The 18051-nt window shown below is 40.6% G+C and overlaps 2 protein-coding genes across 2 annotated transcripts in view; one reads left to right on the plus strand and one right to left on the minus strand.

Annotated features, from left to right (window-relative positions):
- The first annotated feature begins 2827 nt into the window (after nt 1–2827).
- On the plus strand, nt 2828–3679 carry TMEM215 (transmembrane protein 215). The gene has a single exon (XM_030968713.1). It carries the CDS (start codon nt 2957–2959, stop codon nt 3677–3679), a length of 723 nt encoding a protein of 240 aa, XP_030824573.1. The 5' UTR covers nt 2828–2956.
- Nucleotides 3680–13604: 9925 nt separating this feature from the next.
- The window catches only part of LOC115915756 (atrial natriuretic peptide receptor 1-like), a 35649-nt gene continuing 31202 nt past the window's right edge, over nt 13605–18051 (minus strand). Inside the window, exons 20-23 of the mRNA XM_030969435.1 lie at nt 17786–17938; nt 17050–17148; nt 14319–14410; nt 13605–13754 (exon numbers count right to left, since the gene is read on the minus strand). Of these exons, the coding sequence (XP_030825295.1) occupies nt 13605–13754; nt 14319–14410; nt 17050–17148; nt 17786–17938 (494 nt within the window). The remainder of the gene's footprint in view (nt 13755–14318; nt 14411–17049; nt 17149–17785; nt 17939–18051) is intronic.

An 18051-nucleotide genomic window follows, 5' to 3' on the forward strand; every position in this document is an offset into this window, starting at 1 on the left:
TTCAGCACCAGTACAAAATACAGCTCCATACCAGCCACTGAAGAAAATTAACTTTACCCCAGACAAAACCAGGACAGCATCTCATCAGATCCATAGACACATATGTTCAGGTTCTTCAGGTGATCACAACCCTGATCTATTACAGTAGAGAGCACTTTTTTCCTTCAGTCCCCAGACTGCTGCCCATCCACTCAAGAGGGGGGAAGAGAGGTTGCCATTGAAAACTGAGGTAAAAACATGGTTGAGTACCTGATTTTTGTGTCCAGCACCTGAACAGAAACTTCACCTCAAAGGAGTCATTTTTCTTCTCTAGTTATGAACAGGATAGAAAATGCAACCATTTGCATTGTTGCTCAGTTGTGTTAAGTGGCACTTGCTGATCTCTTGATTTCTAGCTTGGGAAGACAATTTTAACAATCGTGGCATGCTTTCCTGGAACTGGGTGATTGTTTTCCCTTTCTATCCCCTCCTGCTGGAAGCATACAATCTTGTCTTGAAATCACTCACAAAGGGACAAATTGAAGACATTTAGTTCCACCTTTGTCCTGACATTTTCTGTGTTTTTCTGTCCACTAACAGCTTTCTGTTCCAAAGTAGATGTTCCCTCTTCCATCTCAGTAAGCCTGTCGCTTAAATTTGAAGGGCCATTTTTACTCCTGTTAGATATTCTGACATGTACTTCAGCTCTTACAGCAATTTTCCCCTCCACAAATGCCACTAATATTTACATTTCTGTGTCCTTTTTCTATCTCTGAAGGACTGTTGATGAGTACAGCTTCAGGTAATTGCTTTTCCCAGGCATCATAATTTGTTTTTCAACAAAAGAACTATTTCCAATTTTTTGAAAAACTATCCAAATGCAGTAGGGGAGTTGAAGGAAGGTCAGGGAGCAGGAACAGTGACTTTCATTGGCATTAGTTACCAACATACTCATGACTTCATAACTTCATAACTTACAACATTTTAGTTATGTGGGACAGGCTTGCTGGAGGTTAATCACTTCCTTTCATCCAGAATCTAGCTGATGGATAAAAAAAGGCATTATTCATTCCTAAGTAAGGACATAAAAGCTGTGTCTCTGAATAACAGCAGATGGAAAGAAAACAGCAAATTTTCGCTCTGGAAAATAGGAGCTGAGAACACTACTGTCATTTCTCTACTACTAAATCCTGCACAGTGGCAACAGTAGAAGTTAACTTGTGCTGGCTGGAAGGTTTTGATTTTTAAATCTTTCAGTCAAGAAAGGTATTTCTAACAGACTCCAAAACATTCCTGTTTCAGCCCATTCTGCAACAGGTGAGAGGTTCATTGTGAATTTTACTGGACAATTTTTTGGAGAACAAGTTGAAATAATGACCATGGTCCATTACGAACTTTTAATCTCAAACCCAGACCATTGCCACTGATTTAAAAACTCTCCCCGCTGTGTACTTCTACTCCCATTTACTCATGCTTCAAATGAAACAGTAAATACTATAACTTGACAACCCATTTACAAAGTGTCCTGTAAGGCAAGAGTTGCTCCCACTTGCAAAATTATATTCTTGGACTTGATCTCTGCAAGGCAAGTTTGAAATCTACAAGACAGAGGTGCTCTATTGATGTTGTACTCTATGGGGGGTAAATAAAAAAAAAAAAAACATGCTTTTCGTGACCTGAGAAACATCTGAGTGTTTTCTAAACTGGCTTCTCTGAGCTTTCCAAGTTTGTAGTACGAGGAAAATGAATCATGTTAATGGGAAAACTTAAAGAAACCTTGGTTTCAAAATTGTAGTTCAGAGTGTCCTTTTCTGTTACATTGACTTTCTTGGAAGCTTTCTGGTATCACTCCTTTTTGTCTCCCAGTATCTTTGCCCCAGGTGAAAGCATTTAGTCTTTTGTATCACTGGCAACCTGCCTGAAGATGCTGCTGCCTTTCCACATTCCCACCTGTTTGAGATCCTTTTCTGTACTCATTCAGCTGGTGGTGATTACTTCAAATTACCATCACCGAAGTGCATCAAATCACAGGGACAGAACGTCACCATCACAATCGGCAGGCCATGGATACTGAGGGATCCCAACATTTATGTTCATTCTTGGGGAGGGAATAACATCAGGAGAGGCTTTCTCCGTAAGGGCCACCTTCAGGATGAAATCCAGCTGCCGCAGAGCATCTCCTGAAGCCTTGCTCTCCACAGGTGCCTAACTCAGGAGAAGACTCGGGGCAGGACTGCTGTCTGCCCAGAAGACAATTCCTTTCAACAACTTCGCAAGCCCCGTCCTCACCGAAGAAGACGCTTTAGGCGCGGGGTCCGTGCGGAGGATGCACATGCCGGCTTCCCGAGGAAGGACGCCCGTCGGGGGTCCTCTCCCCTCCGCCCAAGAGGGAAAGGCTGCCCGGGGTGGCGGCAGCAGCCGGCCAAGCAGCGGTGGCCATCAGGTAGGGGCAGGCCCGCCGAGCCCCCGCGCCGGCCCCGCAGCATCCCGGGCCGGGCGGTGCGCGTACTCACGGCTGTGCGGGGCCCCGGCACAGGGGCCGGGGGAGGACGAGGAGGAGGAGGCGGAGAGCGGGCAGGTGAACCCCCGCGGCAGCTGTCTCCCCGGCCGCTGCTGCTGGAAGCCGCCCGGTCTCTCTACCCCCGGCCTTCGGCAGGGCTTGAGCCCCCTGCGCCCGCCGCCGGCGTGGGAGGGCGCGGCGGGGCCGCAGGAGGGGGAGCCGCTCCGACCGGCTCCGGGGAGCGAGGGAACGAGCGAGGGAGGGAGGGAGCGAGGGAGGAGGCAGGAGGCAGGACAGCTCCCGGCCCCGGCCCGCCCTCCGTCTGCAGCTCCGCCGAGGGGAAGCCGAGCGGCGCCGGCTGGTGGGGTGCTCCGTGCCTCGCTGCCCGGGAAACTTCGGAAGCTCGCCGGGGAGCGCCTGTCCCCTGCCCCGAGGGGCGCTCCGGTGGAGGGAAGCGTCCCCGTGCGCACCAGCTGGATGGCGCGGACCCTGAGACCCGACGACATCAACCCCCGGACGGGGCTGGTGGTGGCTCTGGTCAGCGTCTTTCTGGTGTTCGGCTTCATGTTCACCGTGTCTGGCATCAAGGGAGAGACCCTGGGAGACATCCCGCTGCTGGCCATCGGGCCGGCCATCTGCCTGCCGGGCATCGCCGCCATTGCCCTCACCAGAAAGACCGACGGCTGCACCAAATGTCCCGAGAACATGCGTCCGTGCTGTAAGGAAGTCAAGGACCGGGATGTCATGGAGCTGCTAAGGACCCCCTCCGACCTGGAGTCCGGCAAGGGAAGTTGTGACGAGCTGGCCAGGAAAGCTTACCGCAAGGACAGGAGCGGGCTGAGGGGAGAGGACACCGTGTTCATCTGCACCACCAGCACCACCGCCGCTGCCACGGCTGAGTGCAAGAGCCACGCCAAAAAGGTGGAGCAGGAGGAGATGCTGAAATACCTGGAGAGCTGTTACCCAGAGATGCCAGAGAACGTGTTCGTGGGAGATGGCTCCACATACAGTGCCTTGGAGAAGAAGAGCTCTTCTCCCAGCAGGGACAGCACTCCTTGCCCTGACATTGAAGACAACATTTTTGTGGCTCCTAAAGATAGTATCATTGTCTGCTCTTACAAGGATAACAGCCCTTATGACAGGTACTGTTGTTACATAAACCCCACTGGAGTCAATTCAGACCAGGAGACCATTGTGTGAAAGATGCATACTTTATGTATATGTATGTATACAAAAACTGCAACTTCAGCTTCTTGATAGGGGATAATATAGCTGACTGCATGGGACAATCCTGATACTATTTCAATTTAAAGTGGTATGTGACTGATACTCAAACCTTTTGTGCCTGAAGTACGCTTTCTGTAAGTAAACAAGCATGTTTAAAGGTTAAAATTCAATTTTTCATTTTTGGAAAAAAAATTAATTTTAATTTTATTTTCTCCCTTTCCCTCCCTTTTGTTTTCCTGCTGCGCAAGCCTGTAGGCACACTGGCAGGAGGGCAGCAGTGGCTGTCAGCAGAGATCAAGAGCTGAATGAAACTCTGGAGCTGACTGTAGGAAAGAATGTGGTATTCTATGGCTGAATAACTTTTTGAAATACTGTCACTTAATTTTGGGAGGGATTGAGAGATGTCAGCATGAACTCCAATAGCTGCCTGATGTCAGGGAGTGTAGAAATCATTTGTCTCCCTTTGTCCTTGCTGGATTTTTTTTTCCTTTGTGTCAAGGAATAGGTGTCCTGACCCCATGGGCTCTTCTGAAAGTCTTCTAGGAACCATATAGGCTCAGGAGAGTTTTCAAAGACTAACCCATCATCAATAGCATGAACATAGATGTGTTAGCTTAATTTTCCACTGGTCTAGAGTTCACTGGAATGTTTCTAATACTTTTGGATTTTAGAGTATGCCCTTGACAAGGAGAATGCAACATGAACACGACACAGTTCTTGCAGAGACTAGGAGCAGATGTCAGTGAACTCAGGTCTTCAAAATATATTTCAGTACCTCAAAAATCACTTCAGGAATAGACTTCTGTGAGTTATATTCTGAGTGGGATCTGACTCTTCTGAAAATGCCATTTTCTTGTGCCTTTTCTAAAATGCCAGATATTTCTGTATGGGGAATGCATGGTGAAAGTCCACTCAGGGGTCTCAAAGCCATGCTTTGCTGGGAGAAGGGAACAGAGGACCTGACTGACAGATGGTTTTTTCACAGCTTATGGATACATAGCAAGAAAATGTGAAGTGGGTAATGAAGATTAACCATTCAAATTCAGAGCCTGCAGTTTACATACTGAAATACAAACCTGGCTATTCTGTCCGACACTAAGTTGCATGTTCCATGCTGTGCATAAACATCTTACCTGAGCTCGGAGGTGTAGGAACAGTGATGTGGTGTAACACAATGTGCGTGCTAAGCAGCTACTCTGTGTTCAGGTCTTAGGGTAGGTTGCTGAAGCATAGAGTAATTTGCTAACATCTCACAAAGCCCCAGTTCCTAGAAGCAAACTCCCAGAACACCAAAAAGTTCCTGTGTGATGAAAGTCTTAATAGCTGCTCCTACTTAGATCGTTTTTGTGAACCATAGGTTGTACCAGAGAAATACATTGAGTTACCAGAGTAGGAAATAAATCATTTGTAGCAACCTAAGACGTTGTGTAGAAAATGAAAAGGAATTTTGCACTTAAATGAGGCTTTCCATGCCCATGGAATTGTTTGGAAAGTGAATGTAAATTTTATACATATACTTGTGTGTGTATTTGTTTGTTTGTTGAGAAACTTATGTGAAATCGTAACAGACAATGAGTCTCTGAACATGTTTCCAGAAGAAGGAAACAATTTTCTGGCTAGCTTGTTGTCTTTCAGACCAAATAAGATGTTAACCCTTTGGCCAGGCTTTGGTGGGGCATCTGGATACTACTATGATAAATTCAAAGAACACTAGCTAGTTGAAGTCAGGCAAAAACTCTGAATAGGTGGTTACAGGCAGCTGTGCTGCTCAGGCATGCAGCAACAGTACTGTGGTAATAAATGAATACCTGCGCCCCGTGCAGCCCAGGTTTGATCCAATGAGCAAAGGAATTCCACAAAAACAGACCCTCTCCCTGACACGTTCAACTTCCACATAAAAGCACTCAGTTGTTGTCAGCAGCTTGCCTTCTGCTTAGGCTTAGTCACTGCAGGACCTGATTCTGCAATGTGCAGAGCAAGTCTTTAGTGGCACCAGGAAGTCTTATTTCATGACCTGTGAAGCCAACAGATAAAACACTGCTGATGAATGTGATGACAAACAGGGTCTTTTGCTTTCTGCTTCTAAGCAGAGCAGGTGAGGGCTCTCATTGCATGCCCAGGGGTGCTCAGCATCCCTGGAGATCAGACCCACCATGAGAAAACAGGCTACTGGGTCCTGCCTGCTGCCTTTGACAGGGTTGTGAGTAATCACTTGCCTTGCATAAGAGAGCACCAGCCCACTGGAAACCTAGATCTGTACAGTTCTGCAAATATATATATATAGGAAGAAGTCAAGTTTTTCCATTTTGTCTAGGATTAGATGTTCTCTGTCAAAAGTTACATGGACTTTTTCAAGACAAGACAGCAAACTCTAGTGACAAAAGGAATAGTAAATATATAACTTGATATACAGACATGCAGATCTGAGTCATGTGCTTTATTCCATTTGTAGTGTAAAAACAAGAGAATGCTTGTATTCAACAAAAGTTTAATGGGAGTGAAAACTTCTCACAGTATAGAAAGAGGTAAAAAAAAAGTTTAAAATTTGGTATTTGCAGGGAATGTCATCCCTCCATTCAGTCAGCTAAGACTTTACAATAAAATACAACTTTAAGCAATATTTTTAGGCTAATATACTATAATCCTCTAGATTTGTTTATTGAAAGTGTGAGAATTTGAAATTAGAGAAATCAATCAGTACTGCCTCTGAAACCTCTTTATTTTTCCTTTTTGTTCCCTCTAGTTTAATAGAAGATGAAATAGAAATTGATTAATTTGGCCATTAAAAATATGAATTTTAAAATTTGAAAATGAAAAGGGGTTTAGATTGTTTGTTTGTTGAGGGGGGTTAGGTAATAATATTTGGGCTTTGTGTGGTTTTGTTGTTTTGGGGGTTTGGTGGTTCTGTTGGTTCTATTTATTTTGTAATAAAATGACCTTTTTATAGTTTTGCCAGTAGAAATCTAATGCATATTTGATCACAGACATCATTACATCATTTTCAAATTTTTTTGCAGATAACATGCCCAGATCAGAGGGCACCTGGGACTTTATTTTCATTCAGCTCGTGTGGACACTAGAACTTGTGGTACCAGTGCTGATCTTAGAACAAGCAGGAATAATCACTTTGCTTTTCAGAGGCAGCTTCTAGTCTGAATTTGGCTTAAGGATACCACAGCTTGGGGTGTGATTCCAAGCTGTGACCAGAGATGAGAGCTTCTTTCTGTTCTTGCTACATTAAAAAACCTTCAGGTCAGAGTCCCACTTCTCTCCTCAGTGCTCTCTTCCAAACAATGCATGAAGCTGTAGGGGGGCTCAGTTTGGGGGATAAATATCTTGGGGGATAAATGTCTTGTGAACCACATGTTGCTTAGTCCTAAAGTGGCAGGCTGTATAAAGCATTTAATGGAAAACAGTAATATGGACATTTAGAGAAGTTTCCTGAGATATATAAACTTTCTTTTTGGAATAGCATTTATCATAGTGCCACAGTGTAGTTTATCTTCTTTTAAGAGACAATATGATATGCAGATCAACAAAGGGCAATTTTATGTTTTGTTTAAATTTCTGTTGTCATAAGTAGCATTGTTAGCCATACAGGCTGATCTCTGCAGAGTCTTTACAAGACAATTTGAAATTTCAATCAGTGTGCACTTTGTCCTCCTGAGTGCAAAACAATAGCTGGTCCTTTCGGCCTGGAACTGAATAAGCAAGAGGTGAGTGTGCTCAGAGTATGTGTCCCTCTGGACTGTGTTGTGTTCTTGATCTGCATTCTGCAGAAATGTCATACTCTTGCAGAGGCAGTTCCTCCCGCTCTGATCCAAACTCTCTGCAGTCCTGGCTGCAGTAACTATTTATTATGTTGTAATTTAGTGGAGTAACAGCTACTGTGAACCCCTCTCACCATATCTGCTGCTACATACCAGACTTCGCGGAGTGAGCTCCTGCGTTTGGCCAGGGTGGTAGAATTTGACACTACATCATCCATGCAATCTAAGCTGTTAAGCCATTCAGTTGTATTGTCAGCTCTTGCTTGGGATTTTGCCATGGGTCTGAGGCAGGTCGCTGTCAGGCCACCAAGCACTGGCAACCTGATTTTCATGTGTGTGTGGGGACCAACCTATTTACTTGTAGAGCACAATCAGCACACAAGACCTTGACTCTCAGCATGTTGGCAGTAAAGTCATGGCATAGGAACTTTTGAGTCCTGAAAGGTTTCTGTTGATGCTTCTAATATAAATTGTTTTAAAACTTGTAGAGGAGTTTCCTAATATATAGGCTAGAGGTGTTGTCTTGACACATGGCATGGGGCATCAGCTGCAAAGCAGCTCATGCTGAGCCCATTTCCACTCTGAGCCAGTCTGAACATACAATCCCTATAGGGAGAACTGTCTGTGGGTTGGTTACTTCTCTGGTGGTATGAGCTCTTTTATAGCTCTAAACCACAGAGAGAGTGGGTTGAGAAGTCACTTTTCACACACCTTGGCCAACTTTCATAGATCAGCATTACCTTTAATTTAGCAGTCCTATTGGTGCTGGAATTCCAGACACTCTATTGTCTTTACCAGACACAGAGATTCAGCTTTCCTTAGTTTTTAAATCTTTGTGTGTTTTGTGCTCAGAAGAGTTGCATAGATTAGCCTTGTGTCAGATACATGGAAGTGTTTATGCTTAATGGTTTTACTTACAAGCTGCACCCTGGATGGGTGTGTGTATACATGCTATACATTTGTCTGCAAGGGCTGGAAACAGAATGCACAATCATAACACAATAGTAATTTGAGGTCTCCTCAGATGTGTTTTTCCAACACCTTACTCAGCTTTTCTGTTCAACTCTATTGCTGAAATTTTAAAATTCCTTCAGTTCTTTAGAAGAAAAAACTTCTTAGAAGAACAGCTCTGTTGTGGCTTTCTATGAACACACAGTTCTTCCAGCAGAGTTAAGATATTCCTTGTCTGTGTTTCAGTATGGCCCCTATGAATTTCCTGGAAATTGAAATCTGAATTTTTCCAGTGCTTTGCATTCAGCATTTCCCCAAACCATTGGTGAATGCCCTGAACTTTTGGTCAATTCTGAAAGATGCATTTCTCACTTTTTTTTTCAACCTAAAGTATCCTTTTCACTCCTCAGGGAGTGAAAAAAGGGTTAAACACTTTGAAAATCTGGCTCTGTATATGTTCTAATGAGAGTAGAACAGAAGAGATCTTCATAAAGGCAAAAAAGACCAAAAAGGCATCACACACAATATTTTATTACTTTGTCAGGTTAACTGTGTTGAATTTTTGTTACAAAAACAGTATGTTTAGTGCACTGTTCCATATGTGTATTGCGTCTTTGGTAACTTACCCAGATGGCTCCTCAAGAAGGGACAGTAAATGTTTTCCTGCCTGAAGGCATGATACAAGAACTACAGGAAAAAATTACCATGTAGTCTGGATCTGATTTTAGATCTCATCAAAACATCTATTTTCACACCACTGTATTTTAGTATGCAATGCAGTAATAATCAGCAATTGTGCAAAGTCATGAACATAAGGATGCTCCTATATTGGCTTCATATTTAGTACTCTTGGTAAGAAGTACTTATTTTGCTGTTGAAATCCAAGGCAAATTTTGCAAAGGTGTAACACTAAATATTTCATAGCTTCCAGGTCAAGCTTAGTGCTGTATGAAAACTGTTGAATCCAGTCTTGACAATTTAGTTTCAGAAAGGATCACATATGTGTTTAAGACATAGTGCAGAGGAAAGATGGTGTACAAATAAGAAGGTGGAGTGGGATGTTTCCCTGTGTGAACCAGAGGACTGTGGTTACTATGCTATGAGACATTAAATAACATCATGTAGACTCTTGTGTGTTCTTTGGAAGGTTTCACTCATTAGGGCTCCCACACAAAGAATTTCTAAACACCCACTCTATCACATTTCCAAACTCTGCTTGTTTTATATCTCTATATCTGAAAATGCATTTAAATTTAAAACCAAACTTACCTTAGGAGGAAAGGCAATTTCCCCATATTTTATTTGGAGAGAACATTTTATTGCAAAATATTCTATCTTTGAATTTCAATTTAGAATGTATAAAATTGTACAATACAATGTTTTATACTGTGGGGAAGGGAAGACTTGGGAGAAGAATTAGGAGGCCAAAGTGCTCATTATTTGAAAAGCAGATGGTGCTCAGCTGGAGTATAAGCAGAACAATCTTGCATAGCCTTGTCTTTTAAAGGTTTTAAAGGACAGCCCCAGAAAGACACTCTTAAAAAAAACCAAAGATTTCTACTTTTAAGGTCAATTCAGATGGAAGGGCTATTAGTAATTTTTAGGGGTCTGAGTAGGTGGGAGAGATGTTCTACAAGCTGGGAAAATCTCATACTAATCCAATATTGATCTTAAAGAGACACTGCATCTTTGACTGCACAGTCAGGTTCAACACTCATTTTATGCCCCTGTATTGTTTGCAAAGGACACCTGATTTCACTTCCCTTTTATTTAAACAAATTATTTCATCTGACTAATTGGCTGTACAGAGAAGCAGATAACTTTTCTGTTTACAAAAAAAAACCCCAAAAGAACCTTGGAATTGGGATTCCCCCCCACCCCACACCAATAACAAGCTAAATAAAATATGTTTGCTACCTAATCTAGGGGATAAAGAATAACTTCTGGTGGCAAAACACAGTCTTTTCCAATGCCTATGGTTTGAATAAAATCTAGAAAGTTTTACACTTGGAAATACATTAATGAATTTTTGGCTTTACTTGTCGTGATTTTTTAAAATATTGTGATTATTCAGTCTGTTCCTCAATATTCAAGTTGAAACAATATAGTGAAGGTTTATCAATCTAATAAAAGACTTTCATAAGTCAGTTTCTGTGTTGTGTGATTTTTTTAATGTTCCTGCCTGCGTTCTCACTGCCAGGTAGATGGAGCTGTAATAAACAATAATCAGAATGCACAATCTTTCCAATAAAATCACCACATTGTGAATAGAGTCTTAGTATCGTCTGTATTATCTTGCATGACTGTAGAAAATGAATGGCCACTCTTGTGAAGTGATCTATAAAGTACATATCACCTTCACTTCTTCAGCTCTATTATTGCAATTGCTTTCCCATTTTCTGGCATGGATAAAATCATCAAGAAAAGGAAGAACACATCACATATTTCTAGTATATAGTGCCATTTTATAAAAGAATGCTTGCTAGATTAGCTGACTAGTTCCAAATCTGGGATGTGAATCTGTGGATTTAAAGCATCTCACAGATGAGCACTGTGCTGGTTATCATACTTCAGTTTTACAGGCTGGTAAATGCTTTCCTGCCTCTGCAATACGGCTGTTGTCATTGACTACATCTGTCAAAATGCCTGAGATTAATCTTAAAATACTTGTCAGTTGACTGAGGACACTTCTGTTTGTGTCTGTAATATTCACTACTGTACTTCTATCTTCCAAAGTCAGTCATATCATCACAGTCATCAGACAAACTGACATTATTAAGGACTACTGCTTGAAGTTGCAGGAAAGATGTGACAGATTCAACAATCCGTAGAAAGTAATTCTCTGGAGATGTTCTGTTGAAGGAGAGGATCAGGAAGTAACAATAAAACTGAGGTAGGGTGACACAGGCACTCTTCAGGCTGTACCTCTTTTATAGAAAACTACCAGGCTCTAAGACTCCTGAAGTCAGCAAGAGCCTCTGCTGTCCTCAGCAGAACTTGAATACCACCCAAAGACTTGTCAGTGGTTAAAGCTGCCAATCCAGCAAGCTTGCTGTTGGTCACTCTTCACTCGTTTCTATTTAGAAGATTTTAAACTCGTAAGACACTTTAAAAAAAATCTTTTAATTCTATAGACAACATTAAAATAAAGCAGAAGAGTTAAAACTGAAGTACTATGGACAAAGCATACACTTTCACATCCACATTTGATAAGGATATCAACCTTTAATAAAAATGTAAACAAATGCAAACTCATTAAGATAATAATGTAAAATATTTAATACATCAAAAAGCACTGTAATAAAGCAGAGAGTTTCACAATTTCTAGATACTATTTGGATAAAGGAAATGGTTGTACTAGAGGATATCTCTGGGCTACTGATAACTGAAAGGTTTAAGATTAAAGGTGCTAAGATTACAAAAACAGTAATTGTACTATACCTTCTAATATGAAATTTAAAAAGATAAAGGAATTTTTAAGCTTAGAAAAAATGTGAAACTAATTAAAATTTTTGATTTAAAAAAATTTGGCCGGACTTTATGTTGGGATCTCATGTGCCAAAGTCAGCTATGTCTATGTCCCTCACTGCGATACACAGACTTCTGAGACTTACTTTCACTCAGAAAGATATACATCTTTTCTGTATAGTTCAAAAAAACCTCCCATAATTTGGAAGTACTTAACTTTCTACCTTTGTTAGGCATCCCTGAAAAGTCTATCATTACAGCTGCATTTACTTCTCACGGAAGCTGAAGAAAGACTGCAGTGTGACTCTCCTGTCACTATCACACAGCACATACTTGAAATTGAAAGTTGTAGCTGTGCTATGTAGCTATGCTAGCTACATAGAAACACGAACAAATAGTTAGCTGCTTGGTTAAACTCCACAAATTTAAACCAGAAATATTGCAACTACATGCATGTTTTTGTACTTGTACCTAGGATCAGGGACAGACTGGAGGGTAATGGAGCAGAATAATCAGGATTAAGTGGTGCTATGTCACTCAAAGTCCTTCCTTTTCATCTCCTCCCAATTAACTTTATCCACTGCAGCTCACATTATGGTGGAAATGCTTTGACCCTTGGTATCCTTCGTCTCTCAGTTTCACTTATTCTGTTAGATTGTTTGTTAACCAGTTGAACTGGAATGGGCTAAACTCTTCAAAATAGACTAGCCCTGAAAGGTAAGTCTTTAAAGAAAGCCAACACCAGTAATGCTCACAGAATCATGCTCATCTAGAAATTACTCCACTTGTAGTGATGTAGTTCTCTCTTTACAGGAAATGCTGGCTCAGGAATGACCTTTCCTAAACTGTGTCCTAAATTACACAGTGACTCAGAGGGCTGCCTGATTTCACTGACAGACAGCTATCCAGCAACAGTAGGTTCACCACCACTTTAGTCAAAGCAAAAACATCAGCTAATGTTAAGAGCCGTTTTTCAGAGAAATCCTAGAGCAGCTGTAGCGAACTTTACCCTGTTTAGCAACAGCATACAACATCTTGCATTTCTCTACCAAGATTTTCCACAACAAGATGCAGGTGTCACTAGGAATTGCCTGTATGGAAACACAGTACACTTTCTTCTTAATTCCTCTTTCTATGCCCCAGACAATGGAGATTAAATGGAAGTAGGAGTACAAATTCTTGTTTCAATTTGTATCCACTATAATTTCTCTGCTCTTATTTTCATCCTCTTTCGATGGATCTTACTTCCTCACACAATACACACCTCATTTTTCCCTTTCACAGCACAAAACCAACCATGTCCACAGGGTTTATAATACCACTAAACAGCAACACTGTACCATCTCCTTTCCTGTGGGAGCACCTCACAGGCTGGAATGTCCAACCAGCTGATTTTGAGGTCATGGTGGCTGCTGGCTGAGCATTTCCTATCAAAACCACATCAAGAAGTAACACTGTGAGCTACTTTCTGCTCTGGTAGCTGGTGGACCATTTCTATGTATTATTCCTTAAGATGAGTTTTTGCTTTTTTTTTTCTATTATTAGTGCCACTGCTGGGAGAAACACTTGTAAATAAAGCCTGAGCTAATACATTCACAAGGCCAAAGGGGTGTATTATCTCTTTTCTAATTTTCTAATTCAGCACGATGACCTAACAGACTGGAAGCAAAAGGGATATTGGAGTTAATGAGTGACTAAGAAGTAGGACTTCAGAGAGGATCACTGGGAAGGACACCTGGTATCAGACTATATGAAAATCTGTTGGCATCTTGAGGAGTCACAGAAGTGCTGGTGACTGCCTTCTGGGCGACAGAAGCTTTCTTACCTTCAAGCCAGTATGTGACCATGTCTCCTTTCCCCTAAGAAGGAATATTAGTCATAGGGTTATAAACTATCTGTCATTTATGGAATAATTTTTTTACTACAACTCAAAACAAGTCCCAAAAGGAGAAATATGTGCCTGTCAGCCACTTTACACAGTGGAAAAATGAGGCATAAAACCTTTCCTTAAAAGATAATAGCAGTAGTATCAGTTTAAAAAACTCTTTGAAGTCCCATCCAAAACTGGGTCCACAAGTATGTTAATTCTCTGGTGGAACTCACATGATGATTTGTAATGTCTCTGAAGGACCTTTTTTGATTTCAAGCAGTCATGACAGTGATGTGCCATGCAGGACTTCCAAGTTTGATTAAGTCCTTTGTCTCTGACTTACCAGGTCTGTCCTATGAACAAATCCATGGAATTTGTCCTGGCTTAAAATCTGAACATGCTCTCTTCAGGTACAAGAATTAGTCTAACCAAAGCGCTGTGAAATATAGAGGACTAGAAAATATAGGAGACTGCATGGGTTAAAATTCAAGGACTCCAGAGTACTTTCACACTCTCCTCTCTGAAAAGCTGAGTATAAATGCTGCATACACACCTTGACTTGTAAATTCCCACGGCATACTAATACATACTCTCCAATCTGCTCCAACAGCTGGTATGCACTTGAACTACACTGTATTTTAAGAGCTGGAAAGAAAGATAAATATCATATTAGCAAACAATTTATACATCTAAGACACATCCATCTCCCAAAGTGTGTCAAACATTTCAAGATTCATTAATGAACTCTCCCTTGGGTTTTTTTTTCCAAGTCTTTCCTTCCATTCCTTGTTATTTGTTATTAAAAATGTTTGCACACAAGTTCCAGTATCCTGGCCTGTTTGTGAGAGCATCTCAGGGTAAATATGGGGCTGTCAACAAACACTACTCTTCACATTCTGCATCTAGTAATATTTTTGTACTCTTCACAGTTGTCTATCTGTGCTACTGATGAGCGTCCTCTGCCTGTGGTGAAGAAAACCATACATAGTTCTACTTCTGGTCAATAAAGAGCCAGTGCTTTCTAAGCACATTTAGTTTTCAGCAAAGTCTAAACACTAAAGAAATAGCCACCACTGCTCTGACTCCAAACCTATCAATTTAAGACAGTTGGAAGAGATGACATTAACAAAACTCCATAATTTTATTAACATTGTGATTTTCCCTTAGTTGAAATTTTATCTTCATGTAAACCATGTAAACCTCACTTGTCTTGCCTTTTGCAAATGATGGAGGAAGGACCAGGAAGGACAGATAGAAGAAATTCTACTTTTGCTGGAAAGCAAACTTTTGCCAAAATTTAAAAAAATTTAAGAAAAGTTTTTTTTTTTTCACCTGTAACATTCTGTGACACAGAGCCAATAATTATGCTTTTTTGTTTAAAAAACATCCTATGTGATAGTAGGAGTGGCTAAGATTGTCTAACTTATTTTTGTTATATTATAAAATGACAGTTCTATAATGTCCACATTTATTTGTTTAAGTGTTTTTTAGAGTCTCAGAACACTGCCTGTAGATCAGGAGATCTAAGTCGCAGATAGATACATATCTCAGAACTTTGAAGATACATTATATTTCAGCTTGTCATCTTGCTTGAGAACAAGACACTAGCACTCAAATTCCAGGTGATAGCATTTTTAGTGCGCATTGCTAGTAATTAATCTATTTTAAAGCAATTATCTTAGGGTTAAAACTTGGTAATATAATTTGAGGTCCTCAGATGTATGTGGCCAGAAAAAGAGGGAGAGAAAATAAATGCTTGAAAGATACATACTTTGTCTTTATTTCTAAGTCTATAGTGCTGATGCACCATCTGAGAAAGAGACTGGCATACAGAACAAAAGATAACCTATGAATGATGGAAGCAGATTTTGGAGGTATTAGTTTTAAAGGAGTTTAGATAAGATGACACAAGGAACATGAATGGTGTTATCTGGGAGAATGACAAAACAAAAATGAAGTTATATGTGTTCCATCAAGGCTAGCATTTGCTTTGGAGAAATAAAAATGGTGAGAAGCAATGGACGCTAGTGATTCTCAAATCCTCTCAAAAGTTTCAAATCTTTTAATCATTTAGGACCATTCCCCTGCCTTTCTTCCTTGTTTTTAGGGGATCATGATAGATGTTGAAAGTATCAGTTTTTACCATTAAATTAAACTTAAAGAATCTTGTATGTGCCTAGTTCATTTACAATGCATTAAAATGTGAGCCATAAAACTACTCAGCTTCATTTCATGACTGTAAGGAAACAAGCCATCAAAGTTCTGTGGCATGGAATCACTAAATCAGTTAAAATATTTCAGAACATGAGTTTCAAATGTTCATGTTAGCTAAAGACAAAGTTTTCTAAGTAGACTTGTGTGATAACCGTGTTCACAGGGGTTCTTGGGTGAGGGAAGAGACGAAGGATTTGAATCCATGTTCCAGAAGGCTTGATTTATTATTTTATGATATATATTACATTAAAACTATACTAAAAGAATAGAAGAAAAGGTTTCATCAGAAGGCTAGCTAAGAATAGAAAGGAATGATAACAAAAGCTTCTTTCTCGGACAGAGAGTCCAAGCCAGCTGACTGTGATTGCCATTAATTAGAAACAACTCTATGAGATCAATCACAGATCCACCTGTTGCATTCCACAGCAGCAGATAATCATTGTTTACATTTCGTTCCTGAGGCCTCTCAGCTTCTCAGGAGGAAAAATCCAAAAGAAAGGATTTTTCATGAAAAGATGTCTGTGACAGACTTGGAGCTCTGTTATCTCTGAGGAAGAAGCAGTGAGCATACCTCCACAAAATTTCTGTTTAAACTCCTTTCTAGAGGTCACATACATAATCTTCTACACTGGCTGAACACAGACACAGCTCCCATGATATCCTACTGTTTCTTGTGTTCTCCATTAGAGAAAATTATCAGCAGCAAAAGATGAGTAATGAAAATATTCTTACCATAAATCCAGCTAAGTGCCAGGAACAAATAGAAACAGTAAACATTACCACTTGCATCTCATTTTGTTTTAGTCCAATCTTTTTTTACTCTAGAGAACTTCAAAGCCACAAAAATCCCTTCCCAGGACTTGAGAAATAAAGGGATTTGATTGCAAAAACAGTTGTAGAGAATATCACTCAAATAATTTGTCCCTAGGCAGACTGGACCCAGAAATCAAGAATCTCTTTACAGGATTCTGAATTATTTGAATAGGTCAGGACTCAAAACTCAGCCTAACATTTTTTAAGAACTAATTCAGGGATGATTAAACCCCCATCTGCTGTTTGTTCCTTATTACCTTCACTGGTAGATTCCATCCTGGAAGCTGTGTTCACAGTATCTCCAAATAAACAGTACCGTGGCATTTTGGTTCCAACAACTCCAGCTACAACTGCCCCTGTTAAGAAATGGAAAGCAAGATATTTTGTGTTTATAAATCACATAGTCAGTCATACAGCCTTGTGGTTGCTTCCTACACTATCTTAAATCTGATTTGTTAAGCAGATAAAGACTGAGTGTCAATATTGTCTTTACATGGGTTACAAATCTGTCTTACAAGTGATTTAAAACATAGAAGATATGATTTCTTGGTAAGACAATGTACGCTGATTAGTTGGCAGATGCTGGGCTGCACAGAACATGTCCAACTCTGGCTGTCTATCAAGAAGGAATTACAATCACATCAGATTAAATCAGGGAGCTAGGAGTCTGAGAGTGAAGCCTAGATCAGACTGTCAAGAAACAACTCACTGTTTTGAGAAGAGAACAGCTGATAAGGACAGGTTACAGACACAGAATGGCAGTTCTAACTCACATCGTCAAAGGCAGAGGGGCTATGGGATGTTTCCAATGTTGTATTCAAAACTGAGGTAGCAATATCCCATGCATCCAATAAATTATTCTGTTGGGATGACCTCTATGTTGTGTTCCACTGTGTATCAAAAAATTAACTTTATTTTTAATGGAGAGGAAATGGCCACTACAGATGCATTTGTAAGGCTGGATAAGATTATTTTGCAGCTTTCTCAACATACCTGAATGTATTCCTGCTCTTATCTTTAGGAGGGTATTAGGCTTGTGTGGGATCTTAAAAGTCCTGCAGACATCCAGAAGGTCTAAAGCCATGCTTGCAATCTCACCAGCATGAAGGATCCCGTTCTCCTTGGGTACTCCCGACACCACCATATCTTAACACAACAATGCAACTGTGTTAACCTTTGCCATTACACATAGATTTACTAAAGTATGCTGCCTATAATAAAAAAAAAAAAAACAAAGGAAGAAGTCCTATTCTTTCGTA

Source organism: Camarhynchus parvulus, chromosome Z (genome assembly GCF_901933205.1).
Source record: "Camarhynchus parvulus chromosome Z, STF_HiC, whole genome shotgun sequence".
Taxonomy (NCBI): domain Eukaryota; kingdom Metazoa; phylum Chordata; class Aves; order Passeriformes; family Thraupidae; genus Camarhynchus; species Camarhynchus parvulus.